This window comes from Vidua macroura, chromosome 19, assembly GCF_024509145.1.
Source record: "Vidua macroura isolate BioBank_ID:100142 chromosome 19, ASM2450914v1, whole genome shotgun sequence".
NCBI classification, from domain to species: Eukaryota; Metazoa; Chordata; class Aves; order Passeriformes; family Viduidae; genus Vidua; species Vidua macroura.
The window spans coordinates 5,974,928-5,995,881 of NC_071589.1; the positions used below are offsets into that span (position 1 = coordinate 5,974,928).

Below are 20,954 nucleotides of genomic sequence, written 5' to 3' on the forward strand. Positions count from 1 at the left end.
ATTTTTTTTTTTTTTTTTTAGAAGAGCCTTTCCTAAAAGTGTGAGTGATCAACCATGTCAAATTTATCTTTACTGACTGATGTTTGCAAAGATGTGAGGGCGCTTGAAGAGTACTTGACTCCATGACCTTCTATATTAAGCTCTTTGCTTATTTAGAGAATATTTACCTCTTGGGCTTTCCACATGCTGCTCTGGGCACAGTGAGCTATATTAGGGTAAATATTTTAAGGGTCTATTTTAAGGTGTCATGTCAAAACCTTGTGTTGTTTAGTGGCCCCTTGGCAGAGGGGCTGCTCCTCTCTGAGAGGAAGGACAGGCTGGAGGTTACTCAAGAAGGAAGAGGCTTCTGCCCACCCATCTGCCCTCAGCAATGCTTGGTGGGATTCAGCAGCTCTGGGACCACCAGACCATCCTGGACTTCAAGACAGGAGCTGGTGAGCTGAGCTCCTCATAACAGCCAGGGAGAAAAGTTTGCTCCTCTGGAGGTTTGACATCTCATCTTGGGACAGGCAGCCTGGAGGGACCTGAAAAAATTTTTTAGTCCCTGTTTAACAGACACAGCAACCAGAGTAGGCCTGAATATTTAAGATGACAGTGGTTCTCTGAAGGCACATACAAATGAGTGGCAATTGGGAGTGTGTTGAAAACACTGGCCCCCACCTCTTGCTGTTTATTTGTATTCACCCATCAGTCAACCTGGCCAGACTGAGCACCCATGGCCAGGGCTGCTGGATGAACCTCCTCTTCCACCCAAAGCTCTTTTCCATAGGCCACCTTCCACAGTAAATTGTCAACACACATTTTACCATCACATGGCTGGGGCTTCAAGAGCTGGGTTTCCTCTAGACTCCTTCTGACATGAGCTGACTGACTTTCTCACTCAACACCAGGTTGTTTCTGCGTGGTTCCTGCACATGCCTGAGCTGTAGGTACACCTGACTGGTTGTAATTCTGTATTTCCTCCCCACCCCACCCATCCAAAACCAACTCCTGCTGTTCTTCTGACTCTAGGTGCAGTGGGAGAGAGGCAGCGCACTGTGAGGTGCTCACAGCGCTCGCCACGTTGCGGCTGTTGGGCAGCAGTGTGAAATTTTCCATCAGGGAAATGACAACCAGATTGCCACAGATTATTAATGTGGCTGCTAAATAGCTTGTTTTTCTACAGAGATGAAGCAAAATGCAGGTAGAAACTATTAGCTTTGGGTAGAGGAATATAAATGTGATTTAAAGGTAGACGCAGGGGGATTTTAAATACACTGTTGAACCAATTGACTGATTCACCTTAGGGAAGCTGAGCCTCTGCAGCACTGAGGGTTCAAACAGCTGCGGCTTTGCAAAAGATTGTTCTGCCATAGAACAGGAGTAAAATGTGCTGCTAAACCACAGGTTTTCTGTGCTGCTTTCCCCTCAGCCCTGGCTGTAAGCCAGGCTCTGTTCCATAATGTGCTGCTTTTATTTTCCTTTTTTTCCTCCAAGTCCTTTCTTGGAGTGAAAAGCAAAGGCTTTAGTATGAGGCATGATGTTGGACTTCTCATTAGGCGAAAGAATTCAGCAAGGGCTTCCTTGAGGAAGGGCTTTGGAGGTTTTGTTTTTGTTTTTAAAATCTGGTTCACATTGAGCTTTCTGGCTGTTCTGAGTTTCCTTGTCTGAACTCACATTGTATGAACTATACCCTACATATTCATTTGTTTAAATAGCACTTGAATTTCAGCCGCCATCTCTGCAGTGTTTTGCCATTGTTAACATAACAAGAAAAGACTGGATAGTCCTTCACTGGCCACCCCAAAGCTGCAATGGGTTCAATTCCCTGCATGGGTCTTGTGTGTACTTGGATCTACATTGATCCAAACCCCTGGTGTCTCGAAAGAAAGAAGAAAGAATTGGTTCAGACCTCTGGGGAGCCTTTTGTTGATTTTTAAGAGCAAATTGGAGAGGTGACAAGGGTGAATGACTCTTTGGGACAGCACCCAAGGAGAAAAGCTCATTATCCCTGGGAGGCAGTTCTTCAAGGAAGTGGGATGAGGCGATGCCTGACATGTCCCCAGCATGAGTGCAGCCATTGGAGGACCCCCAGCTACAGCAGCGTGTTGTAGGGATCCACAAAGCCAGTGTCCAAAGCCAAGGTGAGCAAATGCCTCCTGTAGGAGACAGGAGCAGCCTAAGCCTATGGCAGTACCTCAAGCTGAATTCCTGGTACGTCCTGCTGCAGGGGAGAAAGCAGGGTACAGATGATGTAAAGTTGTCATTGGTAACATTGCAATCTAATAGCTGCTGCAGCATGGAAATATCAACCATCTGTGCCAAGGAGTCAAAGGAAACCTTGCTGGCAAAATGCATTAGTGTCTATTTATGTAAACAGTCAAGGCTCAAGAACAAGAGGGTTGTCTTAATCAGCATCACAGAACATTAAATTTTAAGGTATCCAGTATGATGGAGAGGGGAGGTGAACAGTTAGAAAACCTGCCAGCATGGAGCAACCATTAGGCTGCAGGTTCGAATATTAATAATAGTTACCTAAATGGTATTTATGTACTTCTGCTTCTGCCTGAATTCAATGTGCAAGGAAGAAGGTAACTGGAAATTATTAGCTGTCATAACACCCACTGATTGATTTCTCCATGTGGGAGGAAAATTGGATTGTGCCATGGAGAAATGGTGTAAGGGAACTGGGCAGTGGGGGTGTGACAGGTTGGTACCCCAGGTCTCAGAGTGCTTGTGTGTCCAAAGTTCTGGGCAGACTGGAGAGTAGCAGGTCTGGATCCCTGTATGAGCACTGCCTCAAAAGATAAAGTCATCTTTGGGATGAGAAGTACTTTGTTCCCAGGACTTGGTGGTCAAAAGCATCCCAGTCCCCACCAGTTTCAAGCCCAGTTGAACATTTTGCTGCTGGTGGATGGCAGCTGCAGATTTGTCAGGTGTGTGGAGGTTGCTCCTTTGACTATCCTTATGTCCTAAAATGAGATCTTGCCCAGTGCTTGTTCACCTCCTGAGGAGGCTGTGGGAGATCTGGGGATTGGTTGCATCTCACCATTGCATAGGGCAGCTGTGGACAGCACCATGTCCCTTCCAGCCTCTGTGGCTCCATGCCAGGTCAATCCAGGGCACACATATTTTGGCTTCTTTGATGCACATGGATTTCTGCCAGGTCCCCAGGTCAGGAAGGAAGGGAATCCTTTTGTTTTGTAAAATATTTCTGGTATTTCTTGTATCTCTTCTGAGTTGTTTCCTGTGAGTGCAGGGACTCAAAGACCTGTCCCATGTCCATGTCCCAGCTGGTGCTGCACCAGGGGCTCTCTGCATCACACACTGATGCAAACTGGTGCTGTACTCCTTAACCCTATACCCTGGCTGTCTCACTCCAACTGAATGGTACAGACCAGCTTTGTGGTAAAATTTCTCATTTGATACTTCCCCATATGAGTCTGATTCATTAGGCTTTGTTTTAGAAGGGCACTTACACAGGTGCGTGCATCCCTGAATCAATGAAACAGCCTTTCCTTGGAAAACCTCCATCTGCCCAGGGCTCTTCCCAGGAGCTCACAAGGTCTCGTGTTCATGCACTGCCTTCTCTTCCTATAAAGGTATCTCCACTTCCACTCAGGTGCACATCCCACATCTCTATTTAACTCCATTACACATCTCTCCAGCCCCGTGCCAGCTGCTCTTAGCCAAGCAATCAAAGCCTTGGCAGCTCAGCGAGGCTTTTCCCTCCCTCAGCGCCTGCTGGCTTTGCCCTATGTAGGGCTTGGAGCTACCATCAACTTAATTCCTCGACACTCCAGCTGAAAGGGGCACTCCCACAGCAGGCAAATGAGGTGCCCTATGGGTTTGCACGTGCTGTATTCAATTAGCTCCTGCTTACGCAGAAATTACTCGTATTAATGGCTTCTTGTTGGAGGCTGGAGGAGTCAACGCCAATGGAAGTCATCAGAGCTGTTAATCGCTAGGATTACCAACTTCAAAACCAGTTCTCTTATTTGTTAGTGGGGGTAATTCTTTTTATGGACCTTGGGGTTCTTCTGCTTCTCAGGGATTGGAATGGTTTATGAGGTCTTGTAGAAACTCGCATGTTTTAATTGACCCACTTGTGAAGGTCTTCCAGGGGTAAAAAATGCCATGGTCCTCTTAGTCATTAAAAAATGGGCTGTGCCTACAAAGCAGACTTTATCCTGGTTCTGGAGACCAAATTATTTCAAAATTAAATGAAATTTCATGCAACTGGGAAGATTCTTTTTTTTTTTTTATCAGATAAATCAGTTCTCTGCATGCTTTAGGGATGAGCATGTATAGATTCCTTGACACCTGCTAAAGTTTTCTTCAGCTCCCTAGCTGGGAAACCATAAGTGTCAGTCCTTTCCTGTTAATTCAGTTCTGAGGCTGGAAATACTTGGGCTTCCTTAGATCCTATCATTACAGCTGTTGTTTCAGCTGCCATCCGTACCCTCATGTTATCTCTGCTCAGGCAGCATTGAGAAGAGACTCCAGCTAGGTGAAATGGAAAAATGATGTGCACTTTCAAAACTTGTTTCATCCCTGTATGGATGAAAAATCACTGCTCTATGCAGATAGCCAGACATTTCTTTCTGTTCCTTTGATTATTGTGGTTGTTCCCCTTGGGTGGGATCCAGGAAATTCAGCTAGAGCATCTGGAGCACCCTCAGCTTGCACCACAAACACTTTCATCTGTAAGCACTTCTGGTTATTGGTGTTTTCCCAGGGATCAGTCCATATTTTTCCCCAGTTCTCCTGGTAGAAGTTTGTCCCAATGCTGTTGGCACCCATGATTCTGCCCTGCTGCCACTCATGTCCTCACAGAGCCCATTCCCACCCTGCTCAGCCCCCAGCAGGAATAGGGGCAGAAGCCGAGTGCTTTTTCCCTCATCTCTGCTTGATTTCAGCTCTTTGTTATAATTGTTTTTTTTGCTGATGTTAGGAAACGAGCAGCTTTTCCCCCATGGATGTCTGTCAGCATTAGAGATAGCGTTACCAGCATCAGAAACCCAGGTTCAGCAGAACTGTGCAGGAGCTCTACAGTGACAGCATTTTTCTTTCCCTCTTTTTATTTCCTCCCTCCCCCTGGTCCCTTCTCAAGTGCTAATGCAGAGATAAGTTTCAAACTTGGTTTAGATTAACCAGAAATAGAGGGCTTTAAATCTTAAGTACTTACAAGGTGTGACCAAGTAGAAATGTAGCTTTTGTTCAGCTTAAGCTCCTGTGAAACCTGAGCAGAGGGATGAGCTGGTTCATGTTTTTCTTGCATTTCCTGGGATAATATTCATCCAGAAATCTCAAGCAGAGAGAGATAAGGACTCCAGGCAAGAATATCTGCTGTGCCTCCTGAGAGTGATAAAGAGAACCCAGCTGCAGGACTTGGTGGAGGAGGGTGTGGTCTGCAGGCCCTGTTTATGGGTCTGGGCAGCCATGGTTCATGGAAAGTCCCTGCAGGGGTGGGTTGATGAAATTCTCCATCCAATTTGGGGCTCATCCCCTCATTTGCACCCACTCTCAAGGTAGACAGGCAGGGGCTGGAAACTCAGTCACGTATGGGCAATCGGGGCCAGGGAATTCAGTTTTTTGCCATGGTTCCTCAACAGAGATGTATTGGAGAGGAAGGTCTTCCACCAGGAGGTTCCATGTCCACAGGACTCAGCTCCTTCTCTTTGCAGATGTGGGCTGGGAAGGGACACATGTTGATTGGAATGGGGAAGGCTGGGTGGAAAATAAGGAGATTAGCAGAAGGGATGGAAGGGTAATCCCTTCTGTGCAGACAGCTCTGATTTCTCTGAAATGAAAGCTGCTTTCCTCTCTTTCTTACAGCATTACTTGCTGTGGCATGAAATACTCAGCCTCCATTCAGCCCATAAGAAAATCCTTCTTTCCCAGGCAGTGAAGGGATGTAACTGGACTTGTTAACTTGTCTGAAGTTATTTCCTTATAATAAATGCCTATAAATCCTGAACATCCCAGCAGTCCTTCTTCAGCCCACTGAGCAGTGAGCATGCTACCCTTTTCCATATCTCCAGCCCCAGGAGGAGCAGAGCAAAACCTGCTGCAATCCTGCTACTTTCCAAATTTTCTTTAACCAAGTTGGCAAAGGACAAGTAGAGGAAGCCTATCATACCCCAATTAAGCACGGCTCAGGTTTGTTCTGCTGGACACAGGACAGTAGTTAAAGCCTGATACCTTTTAAGGAGCCCCAAAAACAATGAATGTCACTTCTGAAAATATGTTAGGATTGAGTTTCTATTTATAAAGTCGCAAGCAGCTCCGGAGCCAACAGGAGCTGTATTTACTGAAGGGAACTGAAGTGGTATTTTGTATGGTCGTGGCTCAGTGGGTGCACTGATATAGGGGGAATAATATGGATGTTATAGGGGCAATGGATGGAGAAGGCTTGTGGATTGAGTGAGGACACAGCCATGAGCTATCAGTCATGGGGAACTGAGCGTGGGAGAGGGCAAAGAAAGGGCACCTCATTTTGTTAATTAAGAGCCACTTCTGTTCATGAGAATTTCATGCATTTTGCCCCAGGACTTGTGGTCTGGCTTCTGTTCTGGGGTGGACCTGGTATGTGTCTGCACCCACATGGGGGGTGGAGAGGATCTTAACAGAGCAGTGTCAAGTTGAAAATTCTATCTTTGTGTGACCCACTTGATTTTCTTTCTTATGTATATATTTTAGAAATCTGCAAGTGATGAGTCAGTAAAATGTTGTTGGTGTTTCCTGTGAAATAGCTGAGGTCGCTATTTTCTTTCTGTGTTATTTTTTCTAGTTGCCATGGTAATGATTTCAGAAAGGTCTTATTCTTGCAGCAGTTTGAATGGGTTAGAAGTTTTCATGGTCTTCTGGATACGCTCACAGAAGCAGAGTGATATCTCAAAGATATCCCTTGGGATCCGGAGGGATCTGCCTCCTGTCTGGTCGTTCCATCCCTCGCTCTGCACTGTGGTGAGACAGAGTGAGGTTTTCTGTTTTATTGTTAGCAAGATAGAGAGGAAAGACCCTGGGATGGTTCTGTTCTTTTGTGTTGGCATCCCAGGAGCAGAGGCTGGACAAGACCAGGCTTGCCTGCAGCCTGGAGTTCATTGTCTGGACAAGGGGAGTGTGGGATGAATGGATCTGTGCCAGCCATACCCACAGCACTGGGTGCAGGTCTGATGATGATGAAGACCCTGTGCCCTAAATGGGTCACAGCTGGAGGAAGGCAGGAGTTGGAAGCCTTGTAAGCTCTGGGCACTGTCTGCTGGGGCACTTGGTTGCACTTCATATAGCAGCAGGGCTTGTTTTTCAGAAATTGGGTAACACAGGCCCCGGGGCTTGCATGGCCCCAGCTCCTGTCCTCACCTTCTTCCCTACTTAGTGCCCACAGCCTTGCTTGCTCCGGGGACACCTTGGAGCCCTGTGTGCAGGGAGCAGAGGCACGTGCCCACATAGAAATGGAGTATGTCCCTTCTGCCATTGGAAATCTCATTCATGAACTTCTACTCAACTTTAAAAATAGGAGGGAAAAAAGAAAGAAATGCATTACAGCCTATTTCTGAATGCCAAAAAAGGGCAAGGTGCTGGTCCAGCTTTGAGACACCTCTTGAGGCACTCTGGGGACATCTTCCCTTGCTTCCTCCCATCCCCCCTGGCTGTGCCCTGCTTGGTGCCAGATAGCCCTGCCTGAATCCTCCAGACAGGGTGCAGAGAGCATGCCCTCCTGGCTGTCACACTTGCTCCCTGCCAGGCAGGGTCAGGTCTGGGTGGGTGCCCAGGGCTCACATCCTCCCGCTGCCCCAGTGGTGCTCCGTGTTTTCTGAGCAGCACTGCCCTGTCTGCTGTGATTTCATGTACTGCCACAACTTGTCAATGTGCTGTTTGGTACATCAACAAATCGACACTACACAAACAGAAGGCTAACAGGGAATGATTTATCCAGGACAACATATCTGTGTGTCTAGCAAGGCAAGATGTCCTGTAAACAAAATTCAGTATTTACTGAGGGCTCATCGGCAGAGCTGGTGTTTTGTAGCAGTTGAATTACACTTGGATCTTGCTCTTGCTGGCTGTTGCTCGTTTAATCATAGGATGCTTTCCTTTTAATTAGGCACTGCTGCTACTGATGAGAGAATTAGCAGACTCTTCTTTTAATGGAGAAGCTGAGGCTGTGGCAGCTGTGCTGTAATGGGGGTGGTGGGCAGAGGCTTTGTGCTGCATAGAAACCCCAGGCTCTGCACCTCAGTTTCTGCTTCCTGAAAAATGTCTTTTTTAGGGTGGTCCTGGAAGGTTTTTTTCTCCCACAATATATCATTTAGTCAAAGGAAGGATGTTACTTCCCCCAGCTGCTGTGCTGTGGCCCTAGAGAGAAAATCTGAGTGATTTTGCCAGCTATTTTCCTCCCAGCCCAGTGAGGATCCATGGAGCTGGTTGTGTGCTAGGAGTCAGTGACCCTCTTAGGTACATCATGTCTAGAGCTGGTCAATAGTTTTTTGATTAGACAGTTATTGTCAGAAAATGTCAGTTTATCACATTTGAAACGGTTTGTGGGAGAGGAGCAGTTTCAGTGGACTGGCCTCAAAAAAAACCCCTGACTTTATTGGAATATGTTGTCTGAGGTGTTTGAAATGTCCAGCTGGGGGTTTAGTTCCCTAATGGTTCCCATTGGTTCCCCAATGACAGTTGGGGAACAAAAAGTTCTGTGTTCTTCTTCAAGCTGACTTTTATTTATGTTTTTTTAATTTTAGTTGATTTACAGTACAGAGCAAAGGGATAAAGGAATGGGGACTGAAATAGAGGGAAGAACGGTTTTGTGCATTATGTCTTTATTTCCCAAGTCTGAAATTTTGAATTCTTGTTTGGGATGGGATGATAATTTCAATTCCCATGGGAGAGAAAATCATGTTCCTGCTGTACTATAATGATGTCTCAGGAAAGAGATCTCAGACATATTTGTGATTTCTCTAGAGTAGAAGCATCTTATAAAAAAATCTTACTATCTTATACATCTGTGGCCGAATGAAAATCCCATAGCTGACATTCTTAGAAGGGTCTGAATCCCCACTGCCTGGCTGAGATTCCCCGGGGCAGGATCATGATCACAGCCCCCCTCTCCCGGTACAAATAAATCCCAGTGGTGTCATGGCAGGGGTGCCCCATGGACCAGCTGCAGCTCTGTGTCCCTTGAAAGCAATGATGAGCTGCTTCAGGGGACTCATGAGCTGCCCTGGGGACCCCTGAGTGGGACTGAGGGTCTTGAGGGGATGCCCTGCTTCACAGATGGCTGTGAAATCCCCCAAGTAATTTGCATCGCCCCACATCAACTGTTTAGAGATATGTAGTTTCCCATAGCAAAATAACTCAGCTGATTTCAGCCAGGTCAGAGTGGAGTGTGCTTCCAGTAGATGCTCAGCTTACCCACCCCTGCAGAGCTCCTGGCTGCTCTGGATCTTCTCTTTTCCTGGATGAATGACATGGAAGTTTTCCCTTTCTCTTTCAATCCAGTTTGACCAATTAGATTTTTGGATATTAATTCTCACCTCTGGTTCAGGAGTTCCCACTCTTCATTTTTCTTATGTCTGCCCAGTGTCTCAGATATTGAAAAATATTTCCTCCAAGACAAGTGGAAAAGAGTGTGTGGAGCAGCTTTCTTGGGGTGAAGTAATGGGAGGCAGGTAGATTTTTTGCTGCTGTGTCAGCACAGGCTGACCCATAGCCCTCACAAGCCAGTGCTAGGGCTATTTGGGTGTTGGATATCTCCTGAGTTGGATGGTCTGGGAGGGAAATTTCATGGGCCAGAGGGGTCACAGCCCCTCGTGTGTGCTGAGGATCCTGAGAGAATTGCAATGTAAGTGCTGCTCCCCCTCTGCCTCCCCATATCACCCAGCTATGCCCTGCCAGCACCTCCCATCTGGATTTGCACATTCCAACAACATCTGTGACCAGAAAGTGCCCATGAAGTCCAAAGTTTCATTAATCCATGCTATTAACGTGTCATCCCTTCCAGGGCTGTTGGATTTTCCATGTCAGCCCCCGTGAGGAAGGGATGTTGGGTAAGGGGTTTAACTGGGTTGTGCCTATGGCGCCAGTTGGATTTCACTGGACCACTGCAGAGGGGGAATAGAGGGTGGAAATCAGCCTTCAGGGTCCAGGTTAGTGGTGCTGATGGATGAGAAGGAAAGCTTCCAGGAACACATCTCCTTTCCAGCTGTATCACTGCAGTACTAATAACAGCACAGCCTCCCTCGGCACTGAGGCGCTCATGAATGAGTTGGCATTTTTTTGTGAATAATGTAGAATTATAGCTATTTCAAATTGTCCTGAGGTGCAGCTTGACATATAAGTTCTTGGCCTGTTTATTACCCTGTATCTGAGTGTTCCCATAGGTATTACGGCATTAAACCATGGCTGAATTTAATATTGGGAGCTACGGCATTTGTATTTTAGCTGTAGATCAGTGGCAGGTGATTTGGGCTGTGTGAGTGGTGTGTTTGGCAAGCTCTAGCCAAGGGATCTGTTCTTCAGCGAGGATGTTTGAGGTATAAGTTGTGTTCAACACCCTCTTTCCTCTTTTTTTTTACTTTTTTATTACATTTTCTTTTAAATGCTGCTTTTTCCTCCTTTGCTATCCTGTGTCATCACAAGTTCCTGCCAATATCTGTGCAGGGGTATTATCCGTGTAAGTCCTCAGGGATTCACTACCATGTTGAGATAACATCACAGCAATTTGTGTCCCCATCTACCCTCAAGTTGGGTTGGACGAACTTGAGCTGCAAAGGCTAGGCCTGGGTAATTTAACCCTTGGAAACAAATATTTGAATGCCTACATGGATTTATCTGTGTTTTTTGCCAGCATGTATCTATGAACCCCTTGGTCACTGTAGTGTTTTGAGGCTCTGAAGCACAGTGGACCTGTGTCACTGTGTGTTTTGAGGCTCTGAAGCACAGTGGACCAAGTGTTGACCCTCCCCCTGAGGTCTCTACTCTTGTGGTTGCCATCATATCGGGGTTGGGTCACCTCAAGTCAAACTCTACATCCTGTGCTGTGGTGTGGCAGCTCCTGGTCCGTCACAGCAAGTTTTTTGCCAGTCATGAATGTGTTTCATGTAAGTGAAAGGTGCAGTCAACTGCATATGTTGCACATTGTCTTCTACTTGTAGTGTGGCTGCTGTAAGCGTGCACATCTGGCCATAACCCAGGCATCTAAGTTGATGGCCCAGGCATCTAAAGCCACATGAGTGGTTACAAGTTAGACCAGCCAGTGCCAAACTACCCCAGGGGAACCTAGCAGCCACTGTGTGTGAGGTGTTCGATGAGCTGTGCCAGCCCACTGCCACGTGCCACCTCAGCGCCGCTGATGTGACCCCACCACCATCTGCCAGCAGGATGTCAGCTCCTGATTTTAATGAAGCCTTTCAGAAGAAACAAGCAGCTGCAACTGTGTCTTGGGGTTAAATGGGGAGAAGTGATCTGGTATGTGGATTCTCTCTTTGCCACTGACTGATCCCACACAGACTACACCACCGGGTTTTGTCTTCTGCCATATGTTTTCCAGTAATGCCTGCCCACCTGTTGGGGAAAGTGAAGCACTGGGCATCTGCAGGCATTGTTGGGAACCCTCTGTGAAACATGCTAAAAAACCATAAAAGGTATTACTTTAGGTCTAAGACTACCAGGAGTCTGTTTGTTAAGTGTTTGTGGTTTTTCTATAACTCTATAGTCAGATTGCCTGTCTGGAATGCCAGCATCAGGCCCTTCCTCACTTGCAGATTTGGGGCTGCTGATAATGAGATTTCTTTTGAGAATGAGGGTTTTTTTTGGGTTTTTTTTTTTTTTTTTTTTGAGCCATTCCGGTTATATCACTTCAGATCTTTGCTTTTGAAAAATATTAGCTCAAATCTTTTGATGAGCTACTAAATAAAAAGATAGGCCCTAAAGGGATATATATGTGCGAAAATGGCCTGACTTTCCCTTCTGCATAAGGAGAATCAGTGTGGGAGATGTCAAAGCATTAAGCCTGAGTACATGCCACTTCTGCCTAAACCTCCTGAGGTGGTCCTAAAGCTCTAATTAACGTGAAGTCCGTGTCCAGATTTACCAGCTGAATTTACAATAGACTTCTAAAGCTTAAACACTCTGAAGGTATTTTCCTTCCATCTCCTGGGCTTCGAATGAGCTATTGCCACATCATTAGCATCATTAGTATTCTTACACTTGCAGTATTGGGGCTTGTTGTGTTTCCACGTGTGATTTTTGGATGTGGAGCTGGCTGTTTGTTTTCTCAATTCCCTCCTCTTCTTTCCCCAGCCGGAGGAACTTACCAATGCCCTGGAGATCAGCAACATTGTCTTCACAAGCCTCTTTGCCCTGGAGATGCTGTTGAAAGTCCTTGTTTATGGTCCTTTTGGCTACATTAAGAATCCATACAACATCTTTGATGGGATCATTGTGGTGATTAGGTACAAACCTTGAGCTTTCTTTATGTGTGCTTCTCCTCATTTGGGTGTTTAATTAAACAGAAAGTAATGGAGAGTTGGCATAAATACCTTCCTGTGACACTTTCCACTTCTCTCTGTAATTAATGCACTTAGGCATGATTGTTAATACATATCTTGGGATTATTTTACAGTCATTTTAGAGAGAGGCCCAAGCAGAAAGCTATCAGTCCCAATGTCCTGGGACAGTCTGGGATCCAAATGGCACAACCAGTGCCCGATTAAATATCTCTGGTTTTTTGGTACATGCAAAGGCTATAATTGCCCCTGCAGCTGCAGTCACTGATTTCCAGGCATATTTTTGACACTCAAGTAGGGCTCTGCTCTTTGCAAGCCTGGACAGAGTCCAGATCACCGCAGGCATTGGCAGCACATCTTTGCCCGCTTTCCATCTCTCTTCTCTCTGAATTTCACCTTCCTTTCACTGCCCCTCCTCTCAGCCTTTGCAATTAGGCTTTGTCTGTCATCTCTCATTGACATTTTTTGTCCTCCTCAGTGTGTGGGAGATTGTGGGCCAGCAGGGCGGGGGGCTCTCAGTCCTGCGCACCTTTCGTCTCATGCGGGTGTTGAAGCTGGTCCGCTTCATGCCAGCCCTGCAACGCCAGCTTGTTGTCCTTATGAAGACCATGGACAACGTGGCCACCTTCTGCATGTTGCTGATGCTCTTCATCTTCATCTTCAGGTGAGTGTTTCCAATTCCCTGTCCTGAACTTGCTCTGAGTTTTTAGATGGGATCCTGTGGTGAGATGAGGAGGTGACAGAGTCCATACCAGAACATGGCTGAGCTGAATGGTCCCAGGACCAGCATTGCTGGCTGTGGTTTGCTAAATTTTCTGTTAGCCAAATGAGATTTCTTTGCAAAATGGTTTACAAAGAAAATCTTTCAGGTTGGATGATTCCTTGACATCACCCCAAGACAGCAATCCCATTACTTATCAACTATTAGAAAGCTTGGTGATAAAAACATTGCCAAGAGGATGATGTTCCTAAAGGAATGTCAGACATGATGGTGCTTGTGCCTTTTCATAGCCTCGTCTTCAGACAAGTAGAAATGTTAGAAACAGGGTTGGCATAGCCTTGTATTTTTAGATTTTGGTCTGGATTTTGAGAAGAGCCTTTCTCTTTCTACAGCCAACTGCGGTGTTTGAGCAATGCAGACACTGGGAAGGCTAAAGAGAGACAGTCTCTTCCAGGGCATAATGTCCCATCTTCCCGTGAGACTCCAAAACTGCCATTTGAAGGTGTGGTGCTCAGTAGAGCTGTAAATAATTTGATTATTTAGGTTACTAGCAGAAAGCAGGGAAAAGCAGATTATTCTTTTAGTATCTATCCATAATGAAAGGTAATCTGTTCTTCTGTCAAAATTGAAAAAGCTGTTTTGAGTCCCCTGATATGTCTTATTCAGGCATTTCACAGAAACCCTTTTTGTCTTCCTAATTCAGTTGAAGCATATTTTGCTGAAAATGTGTCATTGCAAAACAGAAAGTCAAAACACTTTGTTTAGAAAATGTTGAAATACAATGTTTTGACTTACAAAAAATGAAGCAGAAGAAAAATAAAGGGCAGACATACTTTTTGGTTGAAACTCCTTGACAGATTTGACCTAAATTCACAGCTGATTTGTGTGATCTCAGGGCATGTTTTTCAGCAAACAAAGGATCCATCTTTATTAAAAAAACATAAAAAGGAATTGCTCAGGTGAAATCAGAGTCACCCTGCTGTATGATTACTGATTTGTGTGGTGGTCCTATTGTCAAGCCCCTGCTTCCTGTCTTTTGCAGCATCCTGGGCATGCACCTCTTTGGCTGTAAGTTCGCTTCAGAGCGGGATGGTGACACTCTGCCCGACAGGAAGAACTTTGACTCTTTGCTTTGGGCCATCGTCACTGTTTTCCAGGTACAAAATGGAAAATGCCACAACTGATTGGTGTTTTGAGACTGCAAAGACTGGGGTTGTTTTCCAGCGCATCCAAGAGAGCTTAGTGAAGTTCCATGCTGAGGAAAGAAGATGACCCAAAACCACAAGTGCAGGTTTATGGGGGCTTTCAGACTGTTTTCCAGACTAAATCAGAACCCTGGTGAGGAGGGGCTGCCAAGTCAGGAGGCTCTTGTGTTTGCAGGGTATGGACTGGGTGGGTGAAAGTAAATGTAGAGGGAAGGGATGGAAAGGAGGAGATCAGAACCATTTGCAGTGGTATTTTGACAAATAATGGAATCTGGTTTAAAGCCAATACATCCAGTTTTTTGTTCTAGCACCTCTGGGCCCTTTAACCCTGGGATCTGTAAAGGACTTTAAGTCATTCTGGCTGACCAAAGGAAGATCTGACCAGTGTGATATTACCCTCCCTTATTGCTGTCCCTGGACATGGGGGACAGGGCAATTTGCACAAGGTCCTTGCTGGTGGTTGGGAATCACAATCTCTCTGATTCTCTCTCTTCTCTGACTCAGAAGGGATTTATCCTCTTGTGGTTACAGCTACAGTGGAAACCCTAAAAGCAGGATGCTTGTCTGGCCTATCCAGAGCGTGGATACCCAGCATGCTATCCTCCAGTATCTCAATAGTCCTGATACCCTTCCTCTGCAGATTTTGACCCAGGAAGACTGGAACAAGGTCCTTTACAATGGCATGGCCTCCACCTCATCCTGGGCTGCTCTCTACTTCATCGCTCTCATGACATTTGGGAATTACGTTCTCTTTAATCTGCTGGTGGCCATCCTGGTAGAGGGTTTCCAGACAGAGGTAATGTCCTCATGCTTGTGCCTTTGCTTTCTTCTCAAGTTTTAGGACCTCCAGATCCTGGAATCTGATTTCTGAGGTGGACAGCAATACCTTGACAGAAGTGGTATGGGAGAAAAGTAGGGTAAAATATTAGGGTTTTTTTGGTTTGGTTTTTTTTTTTTTTTTTTTTTTTTTTTTTTTTTTGGTTTTTTTTTTTTTTTTTTTTTACTTTTTTTGTTTCTGTAGCCATGGTGTAATTTAATACAACAAACCCTCTAAATGAAGGGCTTAAATAAAAAGCATTGTTAGCATTAATGCAGGAGTGGGAATTGAGGTGTGAGTCAGGCACTGCGGATGGAATCACTGCTATGACAGTCTCTTTGAAACAGTTTTCACCGTGTTTGTCATTCAGATTAAAGGCCCCTCCTGAAAACTTACACAGGCTGGTAAGAGATTAGTGACACAATTATCTCTTTTCATGGTATGCATTCATGGAGCTCTTCCAGTTTCCAGCCCTGCAATGCTCTGCGTATTTTAAAGTACATATTTTCTGGTCTCTGCTGTCTGCTTTGTCGCAATGGGAGTTTCCATGAGACATCCTGCATTGCTGGAGGTTTTGAGGGGGCATATAGGCTTGAGCTCAAACTTTTTTTCCATCCTACTGTCAATCCAGCTGTCCAGCTTGGAGTGGATGTGCATGTCGCCTAGTACCTCTCAGAGTGGGGGACCTGTAAGGCTCACCTGCTCCTTTCAGAACTTTTCCCACTGTTCAAGAACACCCATAAGGAGAGAGGACCCTTATATCTTGCCCAGGGCATTGGTTGGAAGGGTAAATACAACCTAAAACTCCTCACTAGAGTCTGCTTGTATGGGCTGTGCTTCTACACACTATCTCTGATTTTTTAAAGCATTCTGTGTTGAACAAATATTATTTGAGGTTTATTACATGTGTATTATAATATACTGCAGCCCTACAAACAGAACAGTTTTTATTATCATTACTATTTTTGAAGTTTGGAGTTAAATTAATGGAATCATACCAGGACATAGCAAGAAGAATTTTTTTTTTATCATCTCTCTCTCTCCATGTTGATGCTTTTCATTTTTAATTGTTATTGTTGTAGCTGTTTCTGTCTGTAAATGTCCCCCACCATTCAGCCAAAGGGACAATCACTGCTGCGTTCTCTCAAAGAGCAAAATGTTCCTTTGCCCGGTTCTCTCAAATAGCAAAAATGTTCCCTTGCTCAAGTGAGAAGAGGTACAAAGCTCCTTGTCTGCTCCTGGTGACAGCTTCGAAACCCAACCTTTGTTCAATCTGGCAAATTGATCTTTGAAGGTCACCAGCACAGGAGATCACCTGGATCTCTGCACCCACTATGCAGAGAAAAGGATACAACCTTTAAATGCAGCAGCCTATTTGCCAGTCCCTGGCCCTTAAGGGAGCCTGACTCCTCTGCTCCTTGGCTCAGCCTGGTTTACCATGCTGGAGTGTGCTCCTGCTCCACCACTGCAGCATGCTTCTTCCTGGGCAGCAAATTATCCCTTGCCTTGTGGCCAGCTGTGCCATGATGCAACTCCCTGTAAAGTCATGTCCTGGCTTAATGTGTTGTGGTTTTATTCCAGTAATAATGTCCTTGAGGGTATGGCTCCCCTGGAGTCAGGGAAGTGCCTGTAGCACTCCTCAAATTTGCTCTTGGCTGTTTTTTGCAGCAGGGCTGCCCCATTAACTGCCCCCATGTCTTCTCTGCCAGGGTAGCGCTAGGCTGGTCCAAGCCAGCTCCAGGATATCTGTGTAAGCTGAAATGTGCTTTAAGTGCTGTGTAAACCAGGGAGAAACCTCAGATTTGGGACAGCACCAGGACAGTCTGAAGCCAGTGATGCTCATGCCAGTATTGAGGCGAGCACAGGGACCAGGAACCAGTGCAGCCCCCAAAGACTAAACCCGGGTTGTCAGTCCTGCACAGCCATGACAATTTTAACAAACTCACGCTGTATTTCTATAATTTGTGACTCTGATTACACTGCTGTTTTATATCTCAGGCTTTGATGATAGCTTTTTCATAATAATCTTCCTTCCACATCCTCGTTATTCTGAATTCTCTACATTCGTCCAGTAAGGTGCAATGGCACCAAGACAGCCCTTGGCTCAACCCAGGTTTCCTGCAGCAGACTGGGAGCAAATGTCTGTGGAGGTCAGGCCCCAGGTCTCGCCTTACTGGTTTATGTTTATTCAGCTTTGCTGGTGTGTAGCTTTGCTAATGGATCACATTCTGTTTTTTGCAAGCCAGCACAGAGAGGATCCTCTCCTAAGCAGAATTGATAGAGAGATCGTCTCTCGCTGTAAACAAACCCCAGCGTCTACTGCCCGTGTCTGCACTTGACTCTTCTGAGTTGAGTTTGTTGGGTTTTTTTTTCTATTCTCCTTCAGATTTCTGGAGAAACACAATCTTGGGGCTGCTGCCTTTATCTCCCTGGTTCTTGAGTGCCTTTCCTCAATCCACAAGCACGTCATTAATTTTAGTGCATGGCTTTGCAGCCCCAGTTGCCAGGCAGCAGATGACTATAAGCAGCTGAAAAACTAAAAGGGCCTCTTCCAAACTTTAAATATAGAGCAATATATTTTGTAGGATTGAGGTGGAGGGGTTTTTTCCCCATTTTTTCCTTTAATTTGGAATTAATTTCTTTCATTTGGAATGTTTCCTTTAACCAGCTTCTCTCAAGCAAAAGACACAGGCCTTTTTGCCATGTGGTTATTTTTGACTGCACATTCCCTTGACTGAATGGGACTCTGGTGTTGGTACGGGGAAGGTGAGCAGGGGACTTTGTTTGACTGAGCTGCTAACTGGAAATTGCTGTGTGACCGCTGCAGTGCCTGCCTTGGAGACTTCTCTCTGAAGCAAGGAATGACTCCTCTTAGTCAGGCATAAAGCTCCTCTCCCAAGGGAATTCCTACTAGTGTTATCTCCAAGGTGTATTCTTCCATGGGTTTGTGTCCTTTTGTCCCCATGGACAACACCCATGGGTTTGATCCTTTCTGTCCTTTGTGCCCCACTCTCTCCCTGGCACCCCAGGTCCTCCAGCCTCTCCATCCTTTTCTCTGCAGGACACTACTTGCTCTCTAGAGGTAGCATCCTTGGGGAAATATAGATGTTCAACTTCTTCTGGGCTTTCACCAAAGGGAGCAGTCCCTTCTCCTGCAGGGGAGATTTTAGATGGTGTTTTACTTGCACCCCTTGCCTATTGCATTCCTATCGGCTTCAGTGGGATTTTCCTTGTGAAAGGAAAATTTCCATCTTTCCCTTTTGATGGCTTTTCCATGTCTCTCTCTGTTACAAGCAAAGACTTTAAGTTAAGTGCCCATCACATTGCAGGCAAGTCCTTAAACTCTTCATCCCAGCGTAGGCTGGGAGGAGTTTTGTAACCTTTTAGCAACCAGAGGAAAGATCCATTGCCCTGTAGGCAAGAAATTCAGCTGGTGGGATAATCTGTGCCCCACTGCTTCAGCATGGAACCTCTTGCTGCCCCATGGGACAGGACCAGGCACTGCCACACTGGTGGAAAATGCTGAGGAATACTGGGAGAGCCACCCCTGAGCAAGGGGAAACACAACAAGGTGAAAAATGATGTCTGTTTTCCAAATGGGTAGGGAAAAGCTGGCTTCTGGTGCTATGAAATGCTGGGGTCATGGGTGTGGCAGAATTTCCCATGATGGGGCTGTGCCCCCCTGGCTGCTGATTAAAACTGCTGATTCAAATGGGTTTTTCCACTAACAGGGCTGAGCAAGGATCAGAACTCACAGAAGACTGCATCTCTCCTTAAATTAGGTATTTCACCTGCAAGAGCACTGATATTATGTTAATCAAACATTCATTAAAAGCCTCCATTGCTGCTTAATGAAAGCATAATAAATAAAGATGCTATTATACAGCTGCAAAAAAAAATCATGTTTTCAATAATTAGCTGCTGTTTCATTAGCACAATTATCACTTAGGAGCTGAAGCAAGCTCTGTTCGAAACACTTAATTTAAAGGGTGTAAGGCTGGTCCCTTCAAAGAGCTTCTTTCTACCTGAGATCCCCTACTCTCTCCCTGTGCTGAGTGGAATGGATCCAATGCCTGGCTGTCCATTGTGGCCACACACTGCCCTCCTCCCCCTTCCCCTCTGCTTCCCTGCCTCTTCTCCTCTGTTTTTAATTCCCCACTCAGTCCTGCCGTTGAAACTGAAAATTGAACCCCACCTTCCCCTTCCTCCCTCTTCCTTCCCCCCATTTCTCCTTCAGGAGATCTCCAAGCGAGAAGAAGCGAGTGGGCAGTTAAGCTGTATTCAGCTGCCTGTCGACTCGTCGGGGGTATGTACAGCACATCCTGCCACCACTGTGCTTGTCTCTCTTGTGCCTGGTCACACAATGTGGTGCTGTTCTCATCGTAGTAGCTGTCATTCTTTTGGGGTCTATTTGAGTGTTTTGGAAGTGTTTTTTGGTTTTTCTTTCCTTTTTGTCACCCTCATTGTTGAGTCAGCCCTGATTTTAAGTCCCTTCCTTCTCTGAGGGACCCAGGTAAATTAAGGTGGGTGCTTCGAAGTGGCTGATGTAGCTCCAGACAACAGCTCTCGCTGACCCCTTTCTGGATGCCTGCCCTGAGGAAGGCTCCCCTAGAGGCTGTCACAGCCCCTCCATGGCACAATCACATCCCAGGGACCTCCCTGGGGATGTGGATGGTGATGCTGATTGCAGGGCACACGTGCTGAGGCTCCCTCATGCAGGCAGGGGAGGACACCTAGGAGTGAAGGGACCTGGAATCAAACCTGTTTTGATAGGGGTGTGTGTGTTGATGTGTGTGGGAGTCCTGTGCTCTGCAGGACAGGGTAAGACAGCAGCAGTTGCACTGTGGGAATGCTGAGATTGCTAGAGCAATGCCACGTTACAGGATGTGAAATGGTCCTGTTCAGGTCCGAGGAAGCTGTGGATCTCCGAAGCACACCTCATCAACAAACCTCATCCTTCTGCCAAACTCATCTCTCTCTCTACCACTCACTTCCCTTTCTGTCTTTTCCAAGAAGCTTAGCTTTTTCCTCAGCTCAACAGCCCTTTCCCCTTGTATCCCAGTGTGTCAGTCCCTTTTGGTACAGGCTGGTTTAGTTGTTGTACTGCCTGGTCCAGCTTGACATACCCTCATTTCCCAAAAGGATTTTAACTCCCTGTTCTCTCGTAACCCCTTTTCTATCCAGAAAGGCAAACTGGGAGTGCAAGAACAGGTAACGGGCAGCAGTACCAGCTGCAAGATGTTTGCCTGCACCGTCCTGAGTCTGGCACGTGGTGTTTGGGAGGGGATGCTCACTGCCCTCCAGACATGGGGTTTGGTGCTGGGGAAGGGGGTGGGAGGTCCCCACATAGCTCTGCTTTTCCCTCTCGGCACACATCTCATTGTGCCCCCTTAAAACTTTCCTTACGACTGTTAAAGAGCACTCCAGGAATACAAATAATGTAAAATTCTTCACAGTATTTATTTCTTTTTAATAATCCATTAGGGAGAATGAGTAATTCCTGGCAGGCCTGCTGACAGGCTGAGCTGGGAGCCTCTGTGGGGAGCATACCTGGAGCCAGTTGGAGCCCCTGCTCACACAGACACTAGATCTGATTCCAGCAAAGCTCAGGCCAGCCTGACTTTACTGCTCCCTCGTGCAAGGTGCATTCCTGACCTTCTCAGACTGCATCCTGCAGGAGGAGCTTCCCTGAAAAGCATAGAAGTCCTGGATCCTCAGGG

General features: G+C 46.1%; 1 protein-coding gene across 1 annotated transcript in view; it reads left to right on the forward strand.

Annotated features, from left to right (window-relative positions):
- CACNA1G (calcium voltage-gated channel subunit alpha1 G) overlaps positions 1 to 20,954 on the forward strand; it is a 142,411-nt gene that overhangs the window by 66,291 nt on the left and 55,166 nt on the right. Inside the window, exons 11-14 of the mRNA XM_053994424.1 lie at positions 12,286 to 12,437; positions 12,970 to 13,155; positions 14,255 to 14,369; positions 15,058 to 15,213. Of these exons, the coding sequence (XP_053850399.1) occupies positions 12,286 to 12,437; positions 12,970 to 13,155; positions 14,255 to 14,369; positions 15,058 to 15,213 (609 nt within the window). The remainder of the gene's footprint in view (positions 1 to 12,285; positions 12,438 to 12,969; positions 13,156 to 14,254; positions 14,370 to 15,057; positions 15,214 to 20,954) is intronic.